The sequence below is a fragment of the Hipposideros armiger genome, unplaced genomic scaffold (genome assembly GCF_001890085.2).
Source record: "Hipposideros armiger isolate ML-2016 unplaced genomic scaffold, ASM189008v1 scaffold_362, whole genome shotgun sequence".
In the NCBI taxonomy this organism is placed as follows: Eukaryota; Metazoa; Chordata; class Mammalia; order Chiroptera; family Hipposideridae; genus Hipposideros; species Hipposideros armiger.
The window spans coordinates 1,572,248-1,594,225 of record NW_017731712.1 but is presented as its reverse complement, the minus strand read 5'-3'; the positions used below and the strand labels follow the sequence as shown (position 1 = coordinate 1,594,225).

Here is a 21,978-nt window from a genome sequence, read left to right as displayed (position 1 = left end):
ATTATCATTGCACTCTTCCCGGGTGAGGCAGATCAGTCGCCGGCCTCTGGACGGCCGCTCACGGTGGCTCTTGGCAGCTCACACCGGCTGTCAGCCACTCACGGTAGCTTATGGCAGCCAACCACCGGCCCACTGCAGCCTACGCCGTCACTGGCGACTCACAGCAGACCAGCTCCAGGTTGAGCTGTTGTTCAGCATCTTAGCTGTAGAGGGCAGTGTCACTGGCTCTCATGTGGGATCCGAACCAAGGCCCTGCTGCTCAGAGCTGGCGTCCCAAGCCAGCTCTTAACCAATGTGCCACTAGGCCGACCCCTCACCAACACTTCTTATTTTCTGTTTGTTTTATTGTAGCCATCCTAGTGGGTGCAAACTGGTTTCTTATTGTGGTTTTCATTTGTATTTCCTGCTGACTAATGATATTGAGCCTCTTTTCATGGGCCGTTTGTGCATCTCCTTTGGAGAAATGTCTGTCCAAGTTCTTTGCCTATTTTTTAATTGGGTCGTTTGTCTTTTTGTTGTTGAGTTGTCAGAGTTCTTTACGTATGCTGGATACTAGACCTTTATCACATATATGATTTGCAAGTAATTTCTCTCATTCTGGTTTTGTCTTTTTACTTTTTGAGAGTATCCTTTAACGTGCATAGATAATTTTATTGAAATCCAATTTATTTTTTCTTTTGTTGCATGTGCTTTTGGTGTCATATCTAATAAACTGTTGCCAAATTAAGGTCATGAAGGTTTTCCCCCATTTTCTTCAGAGTCTTATAGTTTGAGCTCTTATATTTAGGTCTTTGATCCATTTTTTTTTTTTAAGATTTTTTTAATTGGGGAATTGGGGGGATGGGAACAGTGCTGGGGAATGGGAATTAGGGGAAGGGGAACAGACAAGTTGCTGTCCTTTTATTCTTCAGTCTAGTTGTGGAGGACGTCGCTTCACTGGCCCATGTGGGTATTATCATTGCGCTCTTCCCGGAACAGGCAGTCACTTGCTGACCATTAGATGGTCACTCATGGCGGCTCATGACAGCTCACGAAAGCTCATGCCAGCTGCCGGCCAGCCTCACTGCAGCCTACACCGTCACCGGCGACTCATGACAGCCCAGCTCCAGGTCGAGCTATTGTTCACCATCTTAGCTGTAGAGGGCAGTGTCACTGGCCCTCATGTGGGATCTGAACCAGGGACCTGCTGCTCAGAGCTGGCGTCCCGAGCCAACTCCTCACCAACGTGCCACTGGGCCGGCCCTGACACACGTTTTCCTCCATTGAAAGTCTTGATACCTTGTTGGAAATCAGTCAACCCTAAATGTCTGGGTTCATTTCTGGGCTCTGTTCTTGGGCCAGTACCATGTGTTGTAATCACTGTAGCTTTGTTTAAAGTTCTGATATTGAGTTAGTGGGATTCTTCCAACTCTGGTTTGTTTTTTTTTTAGATTCTTTTGGCAATTTGGAATCCTTTTCAATTTTATATGAATTTTAGGATCAGTTTTCCATTTCTGCAAAAAAGACCATTGGAGTTTTGATAGGGATTGCATGAAATCTGTAGATCTATTTGGAGAGTGTTGTCATTTTAATAACAGTACATCTCCCAGCCCATGAACACAGAACGTCTTTCTGTTGACTTAGATCGTCTTTCATTTCTTTCATCTATGTTTTAGAATTTAAAATTTTTTTATAAATCAGCTATTGTAAAACATCTGTTTCAACTTGCTTCTGAAATGTGTATAAACAAATTGTGGATTTTGAAACTACTAAGAGTATCCTTTAAAAAATTATTTAATTAAGATGTTTTGCATCTTCCATAGTTGAATTAAAGTAGATGGAAGGCATTTTGGTGACTGTTGGGAATGCTTGTGTAATCTCCATTTTAAAAGCAAGTTTTGTCTTTCATAAAACACTTTTTATGCATTAGCTGTAACTTGAGCCATGTCACATTGATATATATTCTATCAATAACAAAAACTAGTTGTAATATTGTGAAGAAATGGAACCATCCTTCCAACTTTGGGTGAGGCAGATTTGTGGGATCCTGCATTACACATTCTTACAGCAAAGTTAACCTGTTTTTACCTGAGGGGGCATGTTTTCCTATAACAATATTGTCTGAAATAGGAACAGTTATACTGACTATTGGATAACATAGGTCGTCCAAAGTGTCTATTTTCAGGAGTGCTGGGTTATTGCCGTTGGATTAAGATTCACGTGTGATTATTTCATATCATAATAGAGCAAAACATTTATTCGGAATGTGGTCACTTGCTGAAATCCAAACGAAGGGCAGTCCCACCCGCTTCCCTCAGGAGTGAGGACTGTTGACAGCCCACTGAGGCCCGAGTTTTTCTGCTGTGACCATGACAACCGCCCCCTCACAAAGGGTCGGGCCCCCCCAAACGTGGGCCTTGGCACAAACATTTGACTTTCTTCGAGGCAATAATATTAAAGCAAATTCCTTGTCTTTGCCAAACAGAAGATTCATTGTGGGAAACTTTTAGCCCCCTTAGTGAGCAATGTTTTCCTTCATTACCCAAATTCCTGGGTTTGCTTTTTCCCCTTCTGAAGCCCAACTCTAATAGGCAACTTTTTAACAGAACTTGCAGTAATTTAAACATGATTGTGGAAAGCCTCTTCCCGCTTTTTGTTTTCCGCGTGCAGCGCAGCTCTTTGGTTCTGACTCCCACGAGGCCTCCTCTGGGCTTTGCCCTGCTGTGCAGTGATGAAAGGGAGGCGCTGCAGCGGTCCCAAGATGAGGGCTGCTGCCCAGGCCTGGGGTCAGCAGCCAGGCGCGTCCCTCTCTCCCTTTGTCCCTCTCTCCCTCTCTCCCTCTGTCCCTCTGTCCCTCTGTCCCTCTCTCCCTCTCTCCCTCTGTCCCTCTGTCCCTCTGTCCCTCTCTCCTTCTCTCCCTCTCTCCCTCTCTCTCTCTCTGTGGGTTTCCTCCTCTGCCTGGTTATCCCTGTGGTTTGTTCAAATCTGGGACCAGCCCGCTGACTGGCCTGGGTTGGCTAAGCTGTAGGATTAATGCTAGAAATTAAGCTGCTACCTTGTGTGAGAAGCCCTGCATGGGCACGGCTCCGGGACAGAGCCTCCGATGACCCGAGTGAGGGCGCGTCACAGTTACACTTCCTTCCTTCTCCGTCCAGCGTGGTTGGCCTGGTGCTCCAGGCGTGGCTGAGGAACTGGACAGCGCTGTCCCTTACCGGGTGTGTCTGCTCGCGTCCCTGGGGACCGACAGCCCCTCCAGGTTGGCTGGACTTTGAGTATCAGAGGGAGTTGCTGGGTTCGCTCTGCACACACCTGAGTGGATTTGTGTGGTGACTTCTCTCAGTGGCACCAAATCCATAACGGTCCGGTTAGCACAGTTCACGGGCCCGCAGCCGCTTCTCCCGGGGAAGTGGGCACTGTGCCCCGAAGCCTCCTAGCCCTTCCCTTTGGGCTGAATGCCTCCTGCACTCTGCCCTGCCCTCAGCCTCTGGACTGAGCTTCTTGGTGTTCATTTCTGCTCCCTGTTCAGAACCGTCCCCCGGCACCCCCCAGCTGGCTATGGCTTTAACCTGACATCAGTGCCGGGGAGCCGCCCATGCAGCCTGTCTGGGCATCTCGCCGCCCTCAGTGCCTCACTCACACGTGTGTGCCCTGCGCCTTGTCTCTGTGAAGCTCCAGTGGCCCGGCCCCCTCTGGCCCCTCTTCTGTGTGTGTCCTCGGTAGTCTCCATTGGCGTGGAAGCACAGGTTACCAGCGAGCTCTTTTCCAACGCAGTTCTAATCTTCTTGAAGGCAAGGATTTTTAAGACAGTTATTACAATATAACATCCATACAGAAATGTATACTTGTTGAAACTGTGCAACTCAGTTAATTCTCACAAACTGAACATGGTGTGTAAGCTTAGCACCCGGTGAAGAGCTGGGCTCACGGGCCCCAGAAGGCCCGGCCCCCTTGAGGTCGCTCCCCTCTCCAGGGCACCCACCCTCCTGACAGCAGGCAGATAGGTTTGCTGCCCTCTGAATCTGTGTCCGTGTCACCACCAAGTGTCTGCCCCTGTGCCTGGCTCCCCTGCTCAGCGTGTGTCTGAGGGTCACCCCCCTGTGTGCGGCGTTGAGTCTGTGTTTGCAGCTTTTCGTTCTTCAGTAGGGTTCATAGGAAGTCAGTCCTGGGGAGCGTGCAGACATGTACTGGGTCCCAGAATGTTCACACGTTCGGACGTAGTGAGCGCTGCAGAGACTGTGCCTTGTCAGTAGGCTAGAATCAGGCAACTGCTCCCAGCAGCCAGTCAGGGAGCCTTCACCAGCCAGTCACACACCTGTGTGTCACCCTGCTGCCTGGGGACGTATATGACTTTAGCTGCAGAGCACCTCACTCAGGGACGTTGTAATTTTGTTTTTTAATAAATACGCCACAGGCTTAGCTTGGTGCTGTTCTCAGTACAGGGCTGCTGGGTTTGTTCTCCAGGGAGCGTTTTCCACTGCGGCATCCTGGTGTCTGCTGGGCCCCCGCGTCTCATCCTCATGCTCACCGTACATGTTGTATTCATTCCTTTCTTGCCCCTAAAGCTGACCTGCTTTCCACCTGGCAGTGCGGCATTGTCTCAGCTTTCCCATAGCATATACTACGCTAAGTTTTATGAAAGAGCACACCACTGAAAACTGAATTACAAAAGAGCTTTTCTTTTTCTTTTTTAAACAGTTGGATATTCTAAAAATCAAGCGATAGCACAGAGCTCAGGATCTTACCTTTGCTTTTTGGATTCGGTAAGTAACTTTGTTTTATTTAAAATGTCTGTATATATGTTGGCTGGATAATTAAATGATCTTACATTTTAGTGTGGTTCTTGAAAGTCATTATTCTAACATATTATGATCAGACTTATTATCATAACACTTAATGAGTTAAGTTTTAGTAAATAGAATTCCTATAAAAAAGCAAAACCACGTAACAGAGAACCATATAAGTAAAAATGAAGATAACCTGGGAAGATGTTGACAAATACAATACTTGAAAGATTGACAGCCTCAGGTATAAATAATTCTTGTAAGTCGATGAGCAAGAAAGAAACGTGGGTGGGTGCAAACAGGACAGGACGGGTTAGAAGCTTCACAACAGTTGAGCCAATGACAGACTTTGTAAAAAGTATAAGTCATTTGCAGCAAAACACAAATTAATTAAATTGGTGAGATGCTACTTTTAAAAAACAGATTAACAAGATTTTCTAAAAATATAGATACTCAGTACTTGGAAAGTGTGAATTGGTACTGCTGATGGCATCATTTTGCGTTTTGCATGAAGAAATGTAAAACTGCGTGTGTGCCCTTGACTCCTAAATTTCACTTCTAGGTGACTCTGAAATTCTGAACGAGATTTGTAGAGGAAGAAGCTTCAGTGTTCTTGATTATGATGAAGAGCGAGAAACAAGTTAGCACGCACTAGTTTATAACAGTGAAGTAAATTGTGTGTCTGTGTCAGTGAATTATGACAGTGTTTATAAATGTGAACTATGTGACAAATGCTCACAGTAGGTGAAGAAAGAGCATGTGGATGCACATACAGTGCGTCCTCAGTGACGGACGTTCTTTCCAGTTACTCTAAAACACACGTTAGGAACACTTCTCTGAGCTCGCTGTGCCCTCGGCCTGGGGAGCAGTGTGCCCAGGCTTCTGTGCATTCCTTGGGGGGCAGCTATTTACCTTCTCAAGGTCAGCTCTGGCTCAGAGTTTCTGCTTGTGCTGAGTTCATCCACGCAGGAACCTTCTCGTCATCTCATACTGACTCACGTTTTCCTGGATGACCAGGAACCTGTGTGCCAGGTCTCAGTGCAGAGAAAATTGGGCGAGATGAGAGCTGTGCGAATAAACAGCGTAACACTTGGTAACAGCTCTGCTCCTGAGAGAACCCCCGGCAGGGGCTGTGCTCTCCCGGCCTGCTGCTGTGGCCTCTTGCATCTCCTCTCTTGCCCTATTTTTCTTAGACTAAAACTCAGATTTCCCAGTCTTCTCATGCAGAACGCTCAGCCATCCCTCTTGTGCCGACATCTGCTTTCAGATCCTGCTCTGGGGCCTGTTTTCACACTCAAATGGTCATTCCAAAATTTTGTAAACAGACAGTTTCCACCAAAGACAGCTGCACCCACCATATTGAAATTGTGCTTTATGGACTTTGCGTGAAGGGGTACAGCGCTTGTCTCTGTTCTCTGTTTCCGATTGCTCTTCCTGGAATGTGTTAGGGTGACCATGTGTTTCTCTCTAATGACAATAATTACAGCGTTTGAGTTGGCCGTTGGGGGCAGATGGCCTCACCCCCGTCTTGGCGGTACTCAGGATGTCCCCAGTATGCACGTTTCAGTTTGGAGGAAATAGTTTCCATCTCAGGTGAGACTTGGAAGAAGAGAAATGCCCAGGTCACCCTCTCCTCTCTGCGGCTCCTCCATACCTCCTGTGCCTTTCTTTTTATTCACTGAAGGGAAGGAAAGAAAAGGAGTAACTGAGATATATGACATCCAAGTAGAAGCATTAGAAAATATGAAGCTCAGATTAGAATGGTGAGAACTGCAGACCCAGGAGTCACCTAAATAAAGCTGGTGACGGAAGTCGGCACAGTCACCGCTGACCACTCCGAGGAGGGGAGAGAAGGGTGGAGAACCCAGGCCTTGGAAATACCCTTAGATTTCAGGGCTGGGAGAGAAAGAGCAGCTTGCACGCCTGGCCTGGTCAGTCTCAGAGTCGGGAGGAGGGAGGTGGCAGGCAGTGCTCAGTCACAGGACCACCTGGAGATTGGGAGACGCCCAGGACAGGGTGTCTTGGTGTCTTAGTTCTGGGCCTGGTGTGACAGGGAGCTGGCAGTGCAGATGTCTGACCGAGGAAGACGTGCCCTTGACACTAGGTGCTGTGGTGTTCTCAGGGGTCAGTTGAATTGCTAAATACAGTTCAGTGAGCTATGAGCAGCACACACAGTGTTTGCGGTAGGGCCGTTGTCCCATGACTGCTGTAGAGTGTCCCATTCCTTCTGAACATGTGTCCTATTTTTTGTTCCATTTTCTAGTTCCCACCGTGATTTCCTTCCCTCTAGTTAATTTGCGAAGTCAGGCTCCGAGGAACACACCCCTGCGTCAGCCAGGTGCTCGGTTCAGGAAAGCCTCCTCTTCGTGGACGCGTGCTCTACTGGATCTGTTTGTTTCTGGGCTCATCACTGCACCTCTGTATTTATTTTGTTAACATTATAAGGACCCAGAACCTGGAGTTTAAAGAGAGCTCGCTGAGTCCTCTGGCTGCATTACCGCCTGCCTCTCCCCCAGTGGCTCCCAGCCACATGCCATGTCACCACCCCACTGAGCTTTCTGTTGTCTAGACAAATCTGAAAAACGTCATTGAAAAAAATTGTACTTGTTTTTAACTCTATAAGAAGAGTATAGGCTGTTATGGAACTTTTAAAACTTCTTTGGTTAGGATTCATCTATTTTGTTGCATGTCATGTAGTTCATTCAGTTTTTTAAAATCGAGGTCAAATTTATATGCAGTGACATGCAGGATTTCAGTGTGAAAACTGTGACCATGAACAGTGGATGCATTTTGACAGGTGCTCACCATGTGCTGACACCCCAATTGGGATCGAGGACTTCTGTCACTCAGACTGTGGCTTCTGGAGAGCAGCTGGCGGGCCTGGCCAGTCACCATGTCCAGGTTTCCCGCTCTCCTGTCCACGCAGGTGGAACCGTAGAGAATGTCCTTGTATTTAGCTCCTCATGCAGCACAGTGATGTTTGTGTGTTGGTTCACACTTGTTTTTTATTTTTATTTATTTATTTATTTAAAGATTTTATTGGAGAATTGGGGGAGGGGAACAGCGCTGGGTAATCGGGGGAAGGGGAACAGACAAGCTGCTGTCCTTTTTGTTCTTCAGTTTAGTTGTGGAGGACGTCACTTCACTGGCCCATGTTGGTATTATCATTGCACACTTCCTGGGTGAGGCAGATCGGTCACCAGCCTCTGGACGGCCGCTCACGGCGGCTCGTGGTAGCTCATGCTGGCTGCTGGCCGCTCATGCTGGCTGCCGGCCACACACATTAGCTTATGGCAGCCCACTGCAGCCTACGCCGTCGCCGGCGGGCAGCCCAGCTCCAAGTTGAGCTGTTGTTCACCATCTTAGCTGTAGAGGGCAGTGTCACTGGCCCGCATGTGGCATCTGAACTGGGGTCCTGCTGCTCAGAGCTGGTGTCCCAAGCCAGCTCTTAACCAATGCGCCACTCGGCTGGCCATGATTTTTTAAAACACATTTTTATCAGCTTTATTGATATGTAAGTCACATAAAATCCACCCAATTATACAATGTAGTGGTTTTGAGTACATTCACCATGTTGTGCAACCATCACCACAGTCTAATTTTAGAACATTTCATCACCACAAAATAAAACCCCATACCCAACAGCAATTACTCCTCACCCCCCCCACCCCAGCCCTGGGCAACCGCTAATCTCTCTGTCTCTACAGATTGTCTGTTCTGGACATTTCACGTAAACGGAATCGCGTAATCTGTGGTTTCACTTGGCACGATGTTTTCAGGGTACATCATGCCGTAGTCGTGTCAGTGCTTCGTTTCTGTATTGTTGTGTAATAGTCTCTTGTATGGAGGGACCACCTTTTGCTTATCCGTTTGGTGACTGTTTCGGTTGTTTCCACTTTCCGGCTGTTACAAGTAATGCTGTGAACATTCCTGTATGTGTGTTTGTGTGGATCAGCGTCTGCCGTTCTCTTAGGTCCGTTCCTGTGAGTGGGATTGCTGGGTCGGTCATACGGTTACTCTATATTTAACATTTTGAGGAACTGTTGGAATGTTTTCTGAGGTGGCTGTACCATCTTACATTCTCACTCACAACCTTTGAGAGCTATTTGATCTTTTGGATACTATCATAAGTGGCATCATTTTAAAAAACTTTGTAGACATAAAGAAATTAACTTTATCAACGTTGTATCCAGAAACCTTGCTAAATTCACTTTTAATTTTAATATTTCTCTGTAGAGTCTCTTGGATTGTTTATGTACACAGTCTTCTTCCCTCTTTCTAATCCTTGTGTCTTGTATTTCTTTTTCTCTACTTAAGTCCGCAGTAATTTGTTAGATAGAAGCCTTGAGAACGGGCTGCCTTGTGTCCTTCCCAATCTCAAAAGAGAGAACGGAAACCTTCCACTGTTCAGTATGTTGTTTACCTTAGATTTTTTCATAAACATCCTTAATAAAATGAGGTACGTTCCCTTTTGAAAGCTGAAGAAGTACGGGCTGCCCTGAAACAGAGAAAGGGTATTGGGGTGGTCGGAAGTGCCTCAGACAAGTGTCATGCTGTTCCCTCTGTTTTAACTGCTCTCTGTGCTGTGAGCCTCATCCCTCTGTGGCTGTCACTCGTCACTTACAGGACCTCGTCGTTCAAGATCTTTCCTTCGGCCGAATGCCAGCCACTCGACCCACAGATCGTGCAGTGTCAGGAAGGATAGCGTGTCTTCAGGGTCGCACTGCTTGGTGCTGGGTGTATGATTTGCCAAGCTTTCCTCCGGCCTATGGCTTGTCTTTTCACTTTCTTATTCAATTTAAGCTTAAGTTAAAGGACACAATTTAAAAATTTTGATGAATACCATTTTGTCAAATTTTTCTTTTTATCACTTGTGCTTTTGTTGTCATATCCAAGAATGCTTTCCTTAATTCAAGGTCACCAAGATTTGCTCCTAAGCCTTTTAAAAACAGTCTTTAGTTTTAGCTTTTGCATTTAGGTCTGTGCTCTATTTTGAATTAGGTTTTGTGTATGATGAGGGTCTACATTCGAATATCTTTTGTCGTGTGTGGTCCACTGTCCTAGTGTCGTTTGTTGAAAAGATTATCCTTTTCCCATTGAATTCCCTTGAATCAACCATACTTGCAAAGGTTATTTCTCTACTCTCAATTCTGTTTTATTGATCTATATATTTATCTTTAGGCCAGTACTGTAGCTTTGTAGTAGTGAGTCTTGAAGTAAAAAAGTATAAGTTCTCCATCCTATTTCTTATTTTTTTGCACATTCCAGATCTTTTGTATTTCCAAATGAATTTCAAGATCAGTTTGTCATTGTCTACAAAAAAGAAAGTTGAGGTTTTGATTTGGATTGTATCAAATCTATAGGTCAATTTGGGGAGAATTGCTTCGTAATATTGAATCTTCCAGTCCATGAATATAGGACGTCTGTTTGTTTATGTAGGTCTTTAATTTCTTTCAGCAATGTTTTGTAATCTTCAATGTACAAGTCTTACACTTCTGTTGTTAAAATTTTACCTAAATATGTTATTATTTTGAAGGTGTTTGTATTATTTTCTTAATTCTATTTTCAGATTGTCCAGTGCTGGTATATAGAATAGAAATACAGTGATTTTTGTGTCTTGATCCTGTATTCTCTGACCTTGCTGAACGTGTGTATTCTAGTAGTTACTTTGTGGATTCATTAGGGTTTTCTAAATACAGAATTACACCGTCTGCAGATTGAGGTGCTCTCACGCCTTCCTTTCCACGCTGGATGCCATTCGCTTCCTCTCCTGGCCTGCTCGCCTGACCAGAAGCTCCTGGACGCTGCCCAAGTGAGAGCAGACGTCCTGCCTTGTTCAGTCTTAGGAAGCGTGACACGCTCACCGTTCAGGTGCTGACTGGAGGGTGTTCAGGTGCCTTCTATCATGGTGGGGAATTCCTTTCCACTTCTGCTTTGTTGAGACTTTTTTTTTTTTAAATCATGAATGACCATTAGATTTTGTGAAAAGCTTTTTCTGCATTTATTGAGATTGTCACGCAGTGATTGTCCTTTTCTCTGTTAGTTGCTGTGTGGCATTAATTAACTTTTAGATGGTAAAGCAACCTTGCGTTCCTAGGAAAAATCCCACTTGATCTTAGTATATAATCCTTTTCATAAGTCGCTGGATTTGGCTTACTAATATTTTGTCAAGGACTCTCATCTATATTCATGTGGGATATTGTCCTGCAGGTTTTTTTCTTGCGATGTCTTCTTCTGGCTTTGGTATCAGGTGATACTGAGCCTTATGGAATGAAGTGGAAAGTGTTCCTTCCTCCTCCATTTTCTGGGTAATTTTGTGAGGGTGAGATATTTCTTGTTTAAATGTTAGAATTTACTGTTCATGCTGTCTGATCTTGGACTATTTTTGTGGGGAGATATTTAGTGACTAATTCATTTCTTTTTGCTTTTTACCGATCTATTCAGATTTTATATTTCTTCAGTCCATTTCAGTAATTTGTGTCTTTCTAGGAATTTGTCCATTTCATCTAAATTGTCTAATTTGTTGGCATTTGTTGTTGTTGTTTTTTAAATTTCTGTACGGTCAGTACTCTGTCTCCTTTTCATTCCTGAATTTAGTTATTTGTGTCTCCCTCTTGGTCTGACTAATGCAGGAGTCGGCAGATGACAGCTTACAGGCAGAAGCCACTGGCAGTCTGTTTTTCTATGGCTTCTGAGCTAAAAATGGTCTCTTATTTTTAAAGTGTTACAAAAAACAAAACAAAACAAAAAAGAAAGAAAGAAGAATATTGACAGAAACCATATGTGGCCCACAAAAATATTTGCAATCTGGCCCTTCATAGAAAAAGTTTGCTGATCTCTGGTCTAGCTAAAGGTTTATTAAATTTCTTCATGTTTTCCAAAAACCAACCGTTGTTTTTACTGGTTTTCTCAATTGTTTTTCTTTCTTCAATTTAATAGATTTATGCTGTCTTTATTTTCTTCCTTCAGCTTACTTTTGGCCATTTGCTCTTTTTTTGGTGGTTGTTTCTTTTTTTTTTTTTTAAGATTTTTATTGGTGAATTGGAGGAAGGGGAACAGACAAGTTGTTGTCCTTTTGTTCTTCAGTCTAGTTGTGGAGGACGTCGCTTCACTGGCCCAAGTTGACACCATCATTGCGCTCTTCCCGGGGGAGGCAGATCAGTTGCCGGATTCTGGACGGCCACTCTTGGCGGCTGCTGGCCGCTCACGCTGGCTACTGGCTACACACGGCAGCCCATGGCAACCCGCTGCAGCAGGGGCTGCAGCCTACGCCGTCGCCAGTGACTCTCGGCGGCCCAGCTCCAGGTCCAGCTGTTGTTCAGCATCTTAGCTGTGGAGGGCAGTGTCACCGGCCCTCATATGTGGGATCCGAACCGGGGCCCTCTGGCATCCCAAGCCAGCTCTCAACCACTGCGCCACTCGGCTGGCCCTGTTTTGTTTTAAAGTCTGTTTTTTCTGGTGTTAGTATAGCTACTTCACTCTTGTAGTTTGAATGGTAGATGTAACTTGTGCCATCATTTTACTTTCAGTCTCTTTCATTCTATGCATGTCTTTGAATCTGAAGTGTGTCTCTGGTAAATATCATATAGGTGAATCTTGTTTTATTTTCTTTTTGTGTTTGTTTTATTAAACCCAGCCTGACGATCTTTACCTTTGATTAGAATTTTGATATTGAATTTATTCATGTGTTACTGTTTCACATGGTTGGATTTATGCTGCTGTTTTGCTATTTATTTTCTATGTCTCATGTTATTTTTGTTCCTCTGGTCTTCCTTTACTGCCTCCCCTTTTTTATCGAGTAGGCTTTTCCCTGTGTATTGTTTGTAATTCACAATAATTATCAGTATTGATTTTTGCTCTTCTGAGTTATTTTCTTAATGGGAGTCTTTTACTGTCTGTCATTTTGGATGTTTCCACCTACGTGCCTGGGTATCACTGTGTTTGAGCGCTTCCCTGTGGAGTCAGCTTGAGGCCTCGGGTGAACGTGCATTCCCTCAGAGACTTTGCTTGGCTTCTGTCCTCCCCCTTCCTGGAGCAGCGGAACCCTCGAGGCCCCAGCTCCGTTAGGCTGGTGTCTCACACACCTTCCCCTTAAGCTGGCGGCCCACTGCAGCCTGAGCTGGAACAGGTGGTGGTTTGATAGCCCCGACCCCCCAGATCTCGAGCAGACTCAGGCTCTGATTTCCACTGCCTGTCAGTTCTGCAGTGGGTTTTGGAGGCCTTGGACCTGGGTTTGGGTCATGCTGTAGGATGACAGCCAAGTAGCAAATCACAGGCACGTATTCTCTCCAGCTTATTTTCCTGTCCTCGGTAACTGGGAGTTTGGGGGAAAGACGAAGCTGGTTCCGTTATGTACGCGAGTGCTTGGGGAGTCGTCCGTGACGAGCTGGGTGCTGTGCTCTGCTCTCCTCCCCCCTGCAGGGCCTTCCCTTCAGAGTGTGGGTCCTGAGGGCTTGGGAATAACCAGGTGACTTCTGTCGGTCTTCACACCTGACTCGTCTAGAGCCAAGCACAGGGAGACCCAGCAAAACGGAAGCGTCGCCTCTGTGCTGTGCTGCAGGAGACCTCTCGGCCGCTGACTTGACAGGTTGCTACCGGGGCTGTGTCTGCCCTCAGCCACCAGCCTTTGCCAAAACCGCCGATTGTCCTGGGGTCCATAGCGACCCTCTCTCCCACGACCACTCCCCACGCAGAACCTCCAGGGTTCTTGGACTAGATGAGCTGCTTTCTACCCAGTGTTTTTATGGTCAGAAAGGACGCACTGTTTCATTCTGAGCCCTGTTCCCCAGGCTACCAAGCGCGTTTCTGAGCTCATCATCTCTGGAATTTCAGCCAGCACGCTCTGGGCAGACAGATACAGAGGCTTTGAAAGGATGAGCGATGCAGACCCCGCCTCTGTCGTTGGTGCCCAGTGACCTTCGTCTCCATCCCTGAGGCCCCCTCCTCTGCATTTCAGATGGCACCTGTGAGCACCGTGGGCCTCCCTGAGCAGGCCCCTCCCCGGGACGGGCGCGACAGGGACTGGCCTCGGTCAGAAGGTGCTGCAGGTCACGGCCCCCTGGCGCAGACACATCTGGGCTTGGTATTAAAATATCACTGCTTTTCATGTGTAATGAAGACCTTTCATTCCGCCATCTTTCAGCAAGTGTTTTCTCTTTCAAAGTGGATTCGGGAAAACAAGGAGCTTATTTATAAGCAACAGTCACTGCATTCTGAAATAGTGTGGGTGCCTGCTGTGCCGTTCAGCAGGCTTCATGTGTGCTCGTGGCACCCGTCCTCGGTCAGCGAGTGTGTCACATGCCTGCAGGGTTCTTTTTGTACCTGCGGACGCTGACTGACTTCTTCAGACACCAGCAGGGTAGGCGATTCGAGGAGAGGTGATGGGAAGTTATAGCAGGATGTCTGGAGAGCTAGGAATTTTGGGCAGCTTTCCTTTTTGTGTAAATCCTCAAACTGTACAATTGGGCTCTCAGTAACCCTGTGTTCAGATTTTGACCCTGATGTGTAATTGCTGTGAGACCATGGGTGAATTACAGAGCCTTTCCAAATCTTGGTTTTCTTGGCAACAAAATGGGAATGATGGTGGCTGCTCTGTCTCCAACTAAGGAAGACTCTGGTAAATATCCAAAATCAGGTGTATGTTGAGTGTCTGGTAAATGGTGGCGTGAATCGAAAATACAGTTCAGGCTTGAGTGGATACATCATTTGTTCTACAAATATTTTTGAGGGCCAACCAAATACAAAAGGTTAGTGGGTCTGGGTTCTAGAAAGGCACACGTGTAGTGTTTAACCACGTGAGCTGCTTGATTTTGTATCTTTCCCTTGGCAGTGTCTGTGACATTTATTATGTGTTTATAGCTGTAATTTTGTTCCAGCACTGAATGGTATTTGATGATAGTAATGTCCACAGTTTGTGTATACATCCTGATGTCTGTGGACAGTGGGCTGATCTCCGATGCGAACTGCTGTGAAGTCTGTGTCTCGTTTTCCTTCCCCAGAAGTGAAACCACCAGGGTCAGGGTCGGTATCTTCACTTTGCTGCACCTGCCAGGCATGTGCAGAGCGCTTGTGCGCGGGTGGCTCTGTGGAACCGTCAGTGTCTCCCAGCCCCCAGGCTGTGGCTGGGTAATTGACGGGTGGTCTGCTGCAGGGGATCTCGTCTGCCTTTGCCTGTCTTGTCTGGCAGTTGCTTCGCGTGAATTAACATGTGCTGTCCCCGCAGGACGACGTGATGATGCCGCAGAGGGTGAGGCTACAACATGAAGCTGCGGTCCGGCATCCGACAAGCGTGAGTATGGGCGTCTCTCGCTCGGTACTGTCGCTGCCCGTTACCCGTTCTTCCTTAGGGAGAGAGGAGTTGGTGCTGGGGAGACTGCCACTCAGAGGACGACTGTGGCGGGCACGTCTCGAAACACACAAGGGCATTTTCCTTTGAGGAAACGTGCCTCTTATTTGGGGTAGCACTTGGTCCTTTCAGATGGATACAAAGGGTTTTCTGGTTGTTTCTGTTTAATCAGCATTGTAGAAGTTCAGCACCCTGGACATGAACACAGGTTGAGAGCTGTGGCGTCAGCAGTTCAGGAGGTTATTCTCATGACCCCGGTGAGCTCTGGCAGTGGCTGTCATCTTTAGAAGGCTTCCCGGCTGGCCCGAGCCTGGCTTCTCCAGGACCGTCTTCCTGGGCGCTCTGGTGACAAAGCCCTCCCTGCTGTCGCTCCTCCCAGATTCAGTGCATTTGACACGCGGGGTGGACACATGCTCGCGCTCACCTGACACGGACGAGGGGAGCGGGTCCCTAAGCCCGGGAGAGGAATGACAGCGACACAGTGATGCCAGGCCCCAGCAGGCGGTCAGCGGCAGGCCGGTGCCCACTGTCCTGCACTGCCCACGGGCTCTGGAAGCGTGTGTTCCTTCACTCCCGGGGACACTGTCCCCACGGCTCCCTCGCCTGGAGGACGCCACGCGCTCGCGCATCCTCGCTGGGCCCCGTCTCGGTTCCGCAGGCCCAGTGCATGTGCGCCACCTCTCAGGGCCCCCGCGCCTGCGCCGTGCCCGCAGCGCTGTCCGGGGGGGCTGCTGGCTGGTCTGGGAGTAGCGGGCTGCAGGGTCTCGCCCCTGTCGTTTGTCCCCAGTAAAATGCGTGCATCCAGGCAGTGCTCAGGTTAGTTGTGTGCTCAGGAAGTGGTTCAGGTGAAGTGAGGGAGGGGAGGGGGAGAGGGGAGGGGAGCAGCAGAGAACCCGTCTCCGCCGGGCCATTCAGGCCGCGCCCTAGGTCCACCGTGGGGGTCATCACACCAGCCTCTGGTGATGTTGGACTTCCGCAGTGACATGAAAGGAGAGACTAGATGCACGAACAGTGTTTCTTAGTCTGGTTCCATTGTTGGGAAGAGAAAAAAGGGTGGGAAAGCCTCCTGGACGGAATTCTGTTCACAGCGGGTCACACGGGAAATGCAGGAGGGTCCCAGGCAGCTGCCGGTGTGGTGATGTCACACTGAGGTCTGGCCGCAAGGTCTTAGAGGAACACCGGTTTTTCCAAAGTTGACAGTGCTTTTGACCGCCCAGCTAACTGCCCGAACTGGTGGTCTTTGCTTTCACCTATTTCTGCCAACCGTGTGATCCTGTGAAATTAAAGTCGCGCACACGCGGTCCCAGCCCTGCAAGGACAGCCTGCACTTGAGCACCTGGGGTGGGTCGTCTCTGTGTGACGTGCCTCCTCGTTCGGAGGGGTTTTCACACAGCTGTTTCCAGGCATTTAAACTGCATTCCTCATTGAAACTTGTAAAGAATGTCGTTACCGTGTTGACATTTCAGTGCGTGAGATATTTTCAGATATGTTCTTTACCATTTTTTTCATTTTTATACGGAAAAAACTACACACGATTGGCTCACTGATGCGGGAACTTTGGGCAGTTCTCCACTCACAGGCTCACAGGGACCACGGTATCTAGGGACACATAAGGAATTTGGAAAAATGCAGACTGTGTCAGCTTGTCATCATCGTAATTAAAATGGCCTTGGTTGCATGTGTGTAAAGTTTTATCAAGTTCTAGCTTAGGGCTTTTCTTGCTGATCCTCTAATTAAATTCCCCTGATAGTATCCCAACGTCTGCAGAGGCTGCCTCCTCCTGCCGTGACCTCCTCCCCCCGGGCCTCCTGCGCGGTGGGTTTTCAGTGCAGCCCAGGATGTCCTCACAGCCGGCTTGAACCAGAACAAAGCTGCTTTCAGAGGCGCTGACTGTGGGCCTGGGTTTATTAAAATCATGACCTGCAAGAATCTTAATTTGCAGTTGCCGGTTGGTGGTTATGTCAATTATATCGTACAGTTAGTTTGGAAAGAATGAAATGAATGCTAAGGGTTCTCTTGTCCTTGGTCACTGTTTTTTTTAAGGCCATTTACAAGAAAACCACTTAATTATGAAGGAAAGGCCCCTGGGGCAGCTGCATAAGTGGTGCAGTTACATGTCCCCTGCAGAACTATTGGGAGCCAGTAGGCAGTGCCCATTGCAGCATTTATCCGGCCGCTTACTGACCGGTCCTGAGCGGAGGTCAGCTGTGGGACAGCTGGGGGGCCGCCCGGGGTTTCTCCTACACTGAGGCACAGAGCGCTGTGGTACGCAGTGTTAGGAACACAGAGGCGGCAGAAGGCACCCTGCGGCTTCTCTGTATGTGCTGCCGGCTCCTCCCTGTGGCCTTGGGGCACGTGGACGTTGGTATGGTAGGGCAACGGACAGCAGGACTTCCCTGCTTCTCCAGCATCAGTGAGTCTCCAGGGAGCTCTGTGTCAGCCACAAGCTTGTGAACGTCCTGCCTGGTGGCCCTGAATTGTCTCCCCCCCCCCGCAAGAGCAGAAGCAGGACGCAGGCATGTGCCCCAGGTCCCTTCAGCCTCTCTGTGGAGCACCGACTGTACAAGCTGTGCTAGGCCCGGTGGTCCAGCAGCCTCTGCCTGGAGCATCTGAAGCCTCGCGTGCTGTCACGTGCTTAGTGTGTGCCCCCCGTGTACCTCTCCTGCAGCGGGCGGTGGGCTCTGCCAGCTGCCATGGAAACCAGATTGGGGACACCGGAGAAGAGCTTGGTGTGTCACTGAGGGGCCGCAAGGAAGGAACAGGTCCTGTGGCTTGTGTCTGTTGGCCTATGCCTGGGCCAGAGTTCCTGCCCAAGGAGGTGGCAGTAATCCGTTGTCGGGGACATCGAAAGGGACAGGATGAAATAGCTCAGGGAAATCATCAGGCGGCCAAGGCCACCCCCTCTAAGGCAAAACGAAAGGGGGCCTCATTCCTTCCTTACTGGGCCCCACTCTTCCCCGCCATAGACCTCAGAAGAGAAAAACGGGGCCATTCAGAGGGGAGACACCCTGAACCCTCAGGGGTGGTATGAGCTTATCAAAGGCCACACCTTCCACAGTCCCTCCAGGGGAAAGTCATTAACGGAAGTCATGATTCCTGTCATATTGGGCAGGATAATATGCACCAAATCTGCAGGGACCCATCTCTGACTGTGTGAAGGACCCTTTTTCCCTCTGAGCTGTCTTAGCGATGTCTGAACAGCCTGCAGGTGGGTCCTCCAGCAGACGTGCAGGTGGCCCCCTGGATTCGAGGTGCTATTGGGGACAGGACAGGTGTGTGGAGAGGGGACTGTGGTGACAATGAGGAGGAGGTGGGGCCAGGCTGCCTGGACCAGGGCCGAGGGTGTGGGTACTGAAGGCGGGAGCATGGCAGCTGACGGGGAGCCTCCTGGCAGGGGAGTGCCTGTCTGGCGGCCCGGTGGGCACTGCCTGGCACCTGGACAGGGAGGCGGCTGGGGAGTGAGCCCTTAGCACTGTGACTTGTCTACCTAGAGGTCAGTGCTTTCAGGAGGCGAGAACTGGGTCAGTTCAAATTTGCTGCCCTGGGGGCTCAGCGGGGACCTGGTGCTTGGAGGCTCAGGAAGAGTGGGGAAGTAATCGGAGTTTGAAGTTGCACATTGTTCATTTTAGTTTGAATGCATGCGGGGGTGGGGGGGCGTTATCTGTGACAAGTTCTCAACCCAGCAGACAGCAGGCTGGCTGAGACACGTGCTGCTCAGGATCGTGCAGTGTAGGATCCGACCCCAGAACTCTGCCTGCCCCTCCTCCCCACACTCTAGGAAGTTTTAACACGACCCAAACGTGCAGCTTGCGTCAGGTACAGGTACACGTACAGGTGTGCGCTCATGTACTCACAGTGGCTTTTTCTTCTTTGTGATCTGGCTGTTGCTGTTTTGCAGATTATAGGCTGCCAGGTGAGGAGGGAGCCTCCCAACTCCACTGAGCGGTACACACGTTGGATCAACCAGCTGGCGTCTGATCAGCTCCTGACCCAGGTATTCTTCTCCCCGATCTGGGGGGTGGCCAAGGCCTCCGGGGAAGGTGCTCCAGGCGGACGGCGACCAGACTGGATGGGCAGGGGTGGGACTGGGCCAGGGCCGAACGCTCGGGTTGGGGAGGAGGCCAGGAAAGGCCGTGTTCCTGGTGGGGCAGGGGCCGTCCCCGGGGCCGGGCAGACTGGTCTGGGAGGTTGAGGGGCACTGGCTGTCCAGCGGCAGTCAGGAGCTGGCCCTGAGCTGGGAGGCGTGGGCTGTGATGGGCCGGAAACCTCTGTGGGGCAGATGGCAGGAGGAAGTCCTCTGAGCGGGTCCCATCCTGAGAAGAGTAACAGGGACAACAAGCAAACAAACATTCTCTGTTCATCTGCCTTTAAAATAAGCTACTATCTCTGCATGTTGGTGGCCACATAATGCTCCATAACAGATCACCCCAAAACAGAGCCTAAAACAACCTTTGGCTCTTGGGGGTGGGCTGGAGCCCAGGTCTGTCCCGTGTGCCCCTCACCTTGCCAGCCTTGGCTGCCCTGCTGATGGCCGACGTCCAGACTGCGTCCAGGATGAGCCACTCCCCAGAACCTCCCCACCACAGGTGCAGTGGGGAGCAGCCCCCACGCCCAGGTCAGAGGGGTGCAACGGGGAGCAGCGCCCCATGCCGAGCCAGGACGAAGCCCAGGAGGCCTGGGCAGGTGGCCCTGCCAGGGGAGGCGTCTGTACCCCCTGTGACCCTCGTACAGGAGATGCTGTTTTAAAGACTGAACTCTTGGTCGGGTGGCGTGAGTTGTGATGATGTTAGAGCTGCTCCTGAATCTGTCTGCCGGGGGTCGCAGCCCCTCACAGGCCCATGTCACATGCTTGGGGGACTGGAGGCACATGCCCCTCCCCGTCAGGTGCCGCCACCCCTGGGTGTTTCTTCTGTCACCAGACATGCGTCACTAGCTTTCCACAGCATGCTGGTTCTCACACACCATGCGTTTGCCGGTCCTGTGACACCGCCACCTCTGTGTCTGGTGGCTTCACTGCTAGAGAGAGGAGCGGGGCTGTCTGGGGCTGTCAGCTCCACTAGGCCTGTCTGGCCTGTGAAGGTTCCAGAAGGACTCAGTGCAGCTTCGAACCAGCACCGACGTGGTCCCGACTTGGACGCTGCTGAGGGTTTGCCTCAGACTCGCATGTTGCTTTGCGTTTTTCAGTGGCATTTGGGTGTCAGCGGTGGGACTCGTGAGTCCTCGTCACACGTGGTGAGTGGGCACCAGGTCTGCGCCCCCTGCTGCACTTCTCCTGGTCCTTCGTCCGCAGATAGGGCCGGCCGAGGGCTTGTGACCAGACACTGGCCAGGACATGTACCGCTGGTTTCTTTTCTGGGTTTCTGAGCACAGAAGCACAGCTGGCTCCGTGGAGACCGAGCAGGAGCTTTCCTGTTCTTGCAGACAGTGGGGAAGCTTATGGCCTCCGCTCAGCCCACGGTCCACGCACGGCGAGGCGAGGCTCTGCACGAGGGGCCATTGGAAAGGCCCACCTGGGTCCCCAGAGGGGAAGGGGGCAGTCACTCCGGGAGAGACTTCTGAGCTGCGTTTGATTTGCTGGGAGGATGATACTTAGGCAGAACCTAGAACTAGACACCGAGGGTATAATTCAAATGTTGCAGCACATTTTCAGCCAGAAGTACGAGTTCTGGGCCAAGGGCTAATAGGAAGCCCGAGCTATCGAGCGTCATAGAAGTAACTAAGGCGGGGCCTCTGAAATAGTGTTTTTCTTTAGCAAGTTAGGGGAAATTAAAGTCTGAAGTTTCTCCAAAGAAACTGAGAGAAGATCTGTCTTACCTGAGCCATTTCTCAGCTGTCACTGCTGCGGAAGCCACTGCGGCTTTAGCAGGGTGTCTGTCATCGTCTGTGCCGTCCTGGTTGGGAGCTGCGAGCAGCGTGGTTCACTTTGATGCTCGGTGTGTCTCCTTGAAATGTCTGAGTCGGTCTCACGATGTACAGAGTTAGATCAGGTGCCATCAGGTTAGCCCTCTGCCGGCTGCACGTCAACAGGGAGGGGGCAGCTGTACACGTGGCCTAACAGGTGCCACCTGGAGTCGCACCTGGTTTAGGCAGTGCCCTCTTTCTGCCTGCAGTGAGGAGCCGCTCCCAAGGGGCCAGCATTTCCCAAACCAGTGGGGACAAGGAAGAGGCCAGGCCAGACACCCTCCCTGCCTCTGAGGCTGCCCCAGGGTCCCGGCTGCTGGAAGGAGGGGCCGGGGGTCCTTCCTCAGGCCCCTGTGCTGGGCTCTGGCTGCCTGGAGTGGCCCGTCTGCTCCCTGTGCGCCAGCTGACCACAGGAGGGCAGACAGGAGAAGGGTGTGAAGTGCACCCCTCTGCCCGGCCCCAGTCTTGCCCTCCACAGCTCCCTCGGGCTGTTGCCCGCTCGCGCTGCCATAGCAGATACAGCATTCACTCCTCACAGTCTGGAGGCTGAATGTCCAAGGTCATGGTGCCGACAGGGCTGGTCTCCCCTGAGCCCGTCTGTGGTGTGCAGACGGCCGCCTCCTCCCTGGTCACCGCACACGGCCTTCCTCTGCGCTCACTCCCAGTGTCTGCCCTCCTCTTGGGAGGACAGCCGGCCCCTCGGATCAGGGCTTCACCTCGTGCCCTCATTTACCCTGATGACCTCCCTAAAGGCCCCTTCTCCAGTACAGCCCCGCTGGGGGCTCGGGCTGCCACGTGGATTCGGGGGACAGAGTCCGGTCCTCAGCACTTGCACACCCGCCTTGGCTCCTCCTCGGCCCCCGGGACCCCTAGTGTACACCTCCTGCCCCATCTGGGCCTCACCCGGACACAGCGGGGTGGACACGGCTACACCAGGCAGGGCCGCTCTCTGACCCCCCCCCCCCCCCCCCC

General features: G+C 50.2%; 1 protein-coding gene across 9 annotated transcripts in view; it reads left to right on the top strand.

Moving 5' to 3' along the window:
- Nucleotides 1–21,978, top strand: part of QTGAL (queuosine-tRNA galactosyltransferase) — a 56,521-nt gene that overhangs the window by 3,879 nt on the left and 30,664 nt on the right. For 7 of the 9 annotated variants that reach the window (XR_002126160.1, XR_002126159.1, XR_002126161.1 and 4 more), the window contains 3 exons: nucleotides 4,675–4,739; nucleotides 14,983–15,048; nucleotides 19,004–19,099. Coding sequence is in view for 6 of the 9 variants with exons in the window: in XM_019661876.1 (XP_019517421.1) it covers nucleotides 4,675–4,739; nucleotides 14,983–15,048; nucleotides 19,004–19,099 (227 nt within the window). In the remaining 3 variants the exon portion in view is untranslated. Of the gene's footprint in view, nucleotides 1–4,674; nucleotides 4,740–5,322; nucleotides 5,401–10,368; nucleotides 10,632–14,982; nucleotides 15,049–19,003; nucleotides 19,100–21,978 lie in introns of those variants that run through there. The other 2 variants (XM_019661880.1, XM_019661882.1) reach the window with 2 other exon arrangements.